The sequence below is a fragment of the Camellia sinensis genome, chromosome 8 (genome assembly GCF_055761805.1).
Source record: "Camellia sinensis isolate YWXY chromosome 8, ASM5576180v1, whole genome shotgun sequence".
Lineage (NCBI taxonomy): Eukaryota > Viridiplantae > Streptophyta > Magnoliopsida > Ericales > Theaceae > Camellia > Camellia sinensis.
In genome coordinates this window covers 160,602,914-160,610,000 of record NC_138968.1, presented here as the reverse complement: position 1 = coordinate 160,610,000, position 7,087 = coordinate 160,602,914, and the positions used below count along the sequence as shown (strand labels likewise).

The 7,087-nt window shown below is 35.8% G+C and overlaps 1 protein-coding gene across 1 annotated transcript; it reads right to left on the bottom strand.

Moving 5' to 3' along the window:
• Window positions 1-1,473: 1,473 nt before the first annotated feature.
• On the bottom strand, window positions 1,474-2,881 carry LOC114279759 (ethylene-responsive transcription factor 3). The gene has a single exon (XM_028222043.2). The coding sequence runs from the start codon at window positions 2,426-2,428 to the stop codon at window positions 1,799-1,801; it is 630 nt and encodes a 209-aa protein (XP_028077844.2). The 5' UTR covers window positions 2,429-2,881; the 3' UTR covers window positions 1,474-1,798.
• Window positions 2,882-7,087: the final 4,206 nt, after the last annotated feature.

The following is a 7,087-nucleotide window of genomic DNA, read 5'->3' as shown; positions in this document are numbered from 1 at the left end:
ATGGGGGAATCTGTACAATGTCAGGTAAAGTAGGGGAGGTTACCGTAATTATTCAAACCACAGGGGAGGTCCCTGTATTTGTCAGAAACCTCAGGGGAGGTAAATGTAATTGATTTTTGTTAAATGTTAAATGTTAAAATTGTAAGCAGACAATTGTAAGATTGCAATCTTTGTTAAATGTTAAAATTGATTTTTTCTTCCACATTATACATGATTTGTGTTGTATTGATTTTATTTCCTATACACTATTGATGGATTATAATTATCCAATTTGATGTAATATTTTTTATATTTGTAATTAAAAAAAAGTTAAACAATAAAAAACCTCTCAAGACTCATATTACCCAAGTGATTTTCAGAGGGTATCAAGTGTCTGTAGAAAACTATTGAGATGCGTTACAATCTAACTACTAACTAACATCTTACTAGGTCAAATAATAATAATAAAACCCTCTAAACAAAATTAAAGAATCCTTGAGTCTCATCCAACAGAAATTGTCACATAATACATGTTCCCTATAGGCTTTGTGCCAAAAACCATCAAGAAGGATTTGCTAAGCATAACCTTTACATATGACACTGAACCATGCATAGTTTGAATAGAATGATGCAAAAAAATGAGGGAGACAAGATTTCACTGGTTTAGAGGAAAAAGGATACAGTATGCAAATGAAATCCGCAATTCACATGTGCAATAAATGGTTCTTCAGAAACCCTTAAACCAAACAACATCATCCATGATCACCACCTCCACATTTCCATTATCACATTCATGCTTGGGCCACATTTCTCTGCTCCACAACAAAAACAACCCATAAGGTTTCTTCTAATCCCTCTTACAAGATCAAATTAATTAACAGAAAAAAAACATAAACTTTCACATCAAGAACAATCACAACTTAGAAAAAGTCTCCAAATTCCTAAAAGGCCAATACTCAAAGCATGCCCATATGAAATGCAATGCCGAAAACAGACTCTGCTAACCTTTATGATCTAATTGCACTAAGCAAAACCTTTACACGACACTGAACCATGCATAGTTTGAATAGAATGATGTAAAAAAATGAGTGAGAGAAGGGAAAAAGGATACAGTTAGTGTGCAAAAGAAATCCACAATTCAAATGTGCAATAAATGATTCTCTCTCAGAAACCCCAAAAACCAAACAATATCATCCATGATCACCACCTCCTCCACATTTCTATTATCTCATTCATGCTTGGGGCCACATTTCTCTGCTCCACAACCCCCCAAACTAAAGTTTCTTCTAATCCCACTTACAAGATCAAATTAATTAACACAAAAAAACATGAACTTCAACATCAACAACCACAACTAAGAAAAAGTCTCAAAATTCCTAAAAAAACAATACTCATATCATGCCCATATGAAATGCAAAGCAAAACCCAACTCAAATCAAACCATTTTCAACCTCCAAGATCTCATTTTTGCATACAAGATGAATCAAAACAGTGTGAAACAATTTGATCTTTTATTTGTAATTTTATACAAAATGAAAGAGGAGTATCAGATCAAGAGAGAAATATCTCAAGATCAGATCCAATTTTCTCTGGGTACAGATAACAATTTTCTGTAAATACGATCTAGCAAAACCCACAACAGTTGAAGAAAAATCCAGATCGCATAATGGCACCACCGTACACTAATCTACATATGATCTAACCAAAGAAAAAGAATCCAACCACCAGGGTCATAATTTTCTTTTTCTTTCATATTCTTTCAAGAGAAAAATTGAAAAGAAAATTTAAAATAATATATATAAAAAATTTTAAAAAAAAATCAAAGACACAAGGCCGTGGCGTGTAAATCATCAGCATTGGAAATATCGACGTCTTCAAGAGGAGGCAAGAGATTGAGATCGAAAGGTAAGAGAGGTTTGTGGAACGAAGAAGTGAGATCGGCATCGCAATTGTCGATCACAGACGACGATGAATCGCAATCGCTGTGACAATCCTCCGGCGTAACCGGCGGTTTGAACTGGCGGTTGATTCTCGGCGGCGGCGGCTGAGGAATCGAGAGTCTGGGGCCACTGGAGGACTCGACGGTGCTGCTGAGGCTGCTGGTGGTGGGCCGAGAATGGAATTGCTGAAATTGATGATGACGACGATGATCTCCAACAGGATTAGGGTTGTTGTTGTGGTTCAAATCGGTAATATCGGGGATCGAGACGGGTACAACGGGAAAATTCGTCTTGGCTTTGGGTCCGCGGAGGTTGATGGCGGCGGCGTCGTAGGCTCGAGCGGCGTCCTCCGCCGAGTCGAAAGTACCGAGCCAGACTCGGGCTTTCTTCCATGGGTCTCTGATCTCGGCGGCGAATCGGCCCCATGGCCTCTTCCGAACGCCCCTGTACCTAATCCCCTTGTCTTCCGCCGCCGTGGTCGCCGGAGCTCTGCCGCGTCGCATAACCATTTGTGGCGGCGATCGGTGGTGATGATCGGAGATCGGAGATGGTAGATTTTTGAGACTTTTAAATGAATTTGAGGGCTACCACCATCTCCTTTTGGTGAAATTGTTAAACTTCTTGTTCTTGGGTTGGATTTGGGTTTCTCTCTCTTATTCTTCTTCTTCTATCTATTCCTTTGCTTTCTCTCTCTCTCTCTCAGAATGGAGTTATTTTATTTTGATTTTTATTTTATTTTATTCAGAGGATGGTGGCAAGTGAATTTACTAAATTGCCATCCATTGTAGGCCCTATTGTACTTTGGGTTTGATGTAATATTTGGGGATTCAATTCGGACGCGCTCGACCGGAACCCAACTCAATTTTTTTTATTTTATTTTATGCGCTCGACAGGAACCCAACTTTATTTATTTATTTATTTTATTTTATTTATCACAGCTTCTATCCTATTCACATTCGTAATCTAAATGTCCTATCTTTAGGGGTTGTTTGGAAATAGGTTAAGTGATTTATTTATTTTTTTTATAAAAAAATATGTAGAAAAATAAGAAAAATGATATGATTAAAATAAAAAATAATGTAACAAAGGATAATAAATAAATTATTTTAGGTTATTCCCAAACAACTCTTTAAAAAATTTCGCTTTGGTTGTTTGTCCAATTAGGCCAAGTTTGACATCCTCTAAAAAATTTAAAAAGTCAAAAAGTCACTATCCTATTTAAGTCACATCATCTTATTTAAGTCGCATCACCTGTCTAACACATCACTTCAAACCCAACCCAAATCCAACCCATATTTCATAAAAAGTCAAAAAGTGCACTTATTTAGTCTTCCCAAACTTGGCCTTAATAGTAAAGGACTAAGGCTCTTTTGAGAAATTATATTTCTTTTTTAAAAAACATGCAAAAAAAAATTTGAGTGAGAATGTGACATAAATAAGTTAATAAGTGTATTTTTTTTTTTACCTTCTCAAAAAAGTCCTAAATGAATACATGGCCCTAATATTAAGAAAATAGTGGACAAACTATAATATTTCATTGATTTGTCATATGAACCTGTGATCTTCCTAACCTAATAAATAATTTCTCACTCAAGCTCAGTTTCGATAATTTAATTTTAAAAAAAAAATCGACTCTAACCCTTGTAAATAAGATCTTGATTTTTTTTAAATTTTGATTTTCTGATTTTAAATTATTTATCTATTTTTTAGGTAAAATTGAAAAAATATATATATATATGTACGGGGAGCAAATATTCAGGCAAGCTCGTACTCCTTTCTTCCAAGCTTCGCTTCTATCCGATCACCTGCGTACACAAAGGCGGTGAGCTACCCGGCGATGTGTGGCCGGAAAACTCCTCCGACGGTCAAGTTAGAACACACACCAAGGGATAGATAGAGAGAATGGAGAGAATTGTGTTTAGTGTTTATCTCACCAAAAATGTCCTATGTCCAGCATGGAGGCGCAGACTTGCTTATATACCTTCTGCGCCCCAAATCTACTCCCAGTGATCTCTCGACACGTGATTATGCTATCCCATCTGTCAGCACAAATCTTGCTGAGCATCAGCTAACCCAATTGCCAGCACACTCTACTGGGAGCTCGGCAGCCGGGCAACATTATCTCGGCTACCAATGGCCATACTCCACTTCAAGCCCAAGCGCACTTGACGGCGTAATGCTCCTCCAACCGGGCTCATTTCTAGCCGTGCTCGACTGCATTCCAGCGAAGCCGAGATGGAGGTTGATCAACTTGGTCGTGCCAGGCTGAGGGCGCGTGTATTACAACTGAGCAACGCGCGAGCTGTGGAACCCTTACTTGACTGAACCTTAACCTGCCCGGTCTCGGTGCCAACGAAATCAGGTAGCTCGATTCCACAAGGCCTTTGCCATTACCAAGCAAGATCACGGCCCAATCTCGGAGCCAAATACCTCGGCCCAACCTCGTTCGGCCCAATCTGTCCGACTAATTCCACCTTCCCAAATTCAGATCATTAATCTCTCTCTCAAATATAAATCTGAAAATCTCAGAGATATTAATTTGTGATTATGTATCAATTTTAAACAGTAAATAACAATTTCAATCAAATAATCAAAGATGAATTGACACAACGATTTAACGTGAAATTGTGATTAAAAAAAAATCACAGGTCAAAGTCACAAAACAGTCTACTAAGAAGACAAAAAATGAATTACATAAGTATACTCTCAATTACCTAGCGAATCCACACTCAAATTGAACTGACCCCAATGTGCCTCTTCCACCACTGTCTTCGCCTTAGAATTACCTTACCCAACGTTGAATCTACAACGCTAATGTCGAATTCATGACAATAAGCCACTCCGGAATCCACCAAAACGTCAAGCCCAAGTTCCTCGGAATCCATCAAAAAACAACCCTCTCTTTTGTGAATAAAAGAAAATAAACAAAACCGTTAAAAACATTGATATAAAGTTCATGGACCCATTAATCACTCTTAAATCATCAAGGAAACACTAATAAAGTACCCTCCAATACATAACACTTTTGTTTTTTCTTCCTCTTTGAAAAACTGGACCACTTAAACCCTACAACGAGCAAATAGCACACTTTATTGAAATTTGGATTGTGAAGACCGGTCAAACACACATTTCACCGCTCGAGTGGTATGACTAAAGGTGATGTGAAATATATAAGCTGACCGTTTAAGCGCAACTTTCACCACTTAAGCACAACTTTCATGGTTTGAGTGGTAAAACTTTCTTCCCAAAAATTCAGACGCTCTACAAAAGTACTGGATGATCTTTTTCTTCGTTCGAGCGCACAAATGACCACTCAAGCGGTCAAACAACTTCGATTGAGAAGTTTGTCATGGGGCACTGCCCCTTGGCCCCCGTGAGCTAACCCAACAACTTGATCCACGTATTTAGTCAGCGAAGTGGCAAATATGATAGGATTAAAATCACAAATTTCTCTGCATAGCACAATTTGAGTTGGATTCGCATATGAACACTTTCATCCTCACTGAACACATAAGAGCGAATAAAATTACAACTTAACGAAGTTTTGTCAAACGAGATTGTCAATTACAAAAACCTAACATAATTTAGGCTTGGTTTGGGAAGTGGGTTGGCTTTTTGGCTTTTTGGCTTTTTTGGCTATTTTAGCCTGGGCTAAAAAGCTTGGTTTGGGAAGGGCTTTTTGGCTTTTTGGCTTTTTTGACTTTTTTTGTGAGAGAAGAGTGTAATGATTATGGGTTGGATGTGATGTTTTGTTTTTTGTGGCTAAAATAGCCTATTTTATCTTTTGTGGCTAAAATAGCCAAAAAAGCCTCCAATCCAACTTGCTAAACGGAGGCTTAGTTGTTAAACTCAATAAAAAGAATATTTTAAATATTTTATATATACTTACATGGTTTTAATTACCAAACTATTAGTGATTTTCTATTTATTTTACTTAACAAAAATAGCTTATTTGCTTAAATTGAAAACAAATCAAAATATTAAGATTTAAATTGATAAAATAAAAAATTTAACATTTATTTTGTTACAATAGTTACCCTTAATTTTTTTTTAATAATTTTTCTTTAATTTATTTATTTGTAAGCTTTTATGTATAAATTGTTTATAAAAAATTAAATCGATAATATAATTATAATCATGTTTTTTCAATACATTTGTCTTAATAAAATATATTTTTTTTCAAAATTAATTTCCATTTTTTGAGAAAAAATATAAATACAATTATTAAATATTTTATATGAATAACCTACCCATAAAAAGTCAACAACCTATAAGATTAATAGAGTAGATTATCATAATAGGGTTCACGTGGCCTCATAAGCCAAACTCATTTATTTTAGGCTGTGAATAATTGTTTCGGATTCGGGCAGTAGATCAAGTAATCTTAGAGCATCTCCAACGGTGAATCAAATTTTTTATTAAATTTGAGTAAAAAATAATTAATTTTATCAAATTTAATACCACTCACTTCAACGGTACACTTTTATCAAATTTGTGCCGGAGACAACCGGTTGGTCGACCGGTTAAGCGAATTTTTTTTTTTTTTAAACTTTTTGAACCTTTTAGTGGTCGACCGACTGGTCGACCGGTTAGGCAAATTTTTTTTTTTAACTGTTTGAACCTTTTCTCCGAACCGTTTGAACCTTTAGGCGGTCGACCGGTTGGTCAACCGGCCGGGCAACCGGTTGGTCTCTCCCAACGGTCAGGAACAGTGATTTGGTGAAATGCTTCGCCTGTTCTCATTTTGGTAAAAGATTTGCTGAATTCTTGATTTGATATCGATTTGATGAAACCGTTGGAGCTCAAAAACTGACTTTTTCATCAAATTTTAAATTTGATACCAGGTTTGATGAACCGTTAGAGATGGTCTTAGAACTTAAAAAAGTGAGGTATAGGTTCAAATTTCGGTCCTTTTGACAAATGGGTTAGTTTTTTGGTTTTTTAATTATTTTAGTTTGGAATTAAAAAGTCTCGTTTGAAAATATTTTTTTTTTGACTTTTTATGAGAAAAAAAATGTACTGATTATGGGTTAGATATAATATTTGATCTTATTTAGATATAATATTTGACCTTATTGAATTAAAAAATCTATTTTATTTTTTGTGACTATTTTAACAAAAAAAAAAACCAACCTTAACTTGCCAAACAGAGGCTTTCGAAAAGACAT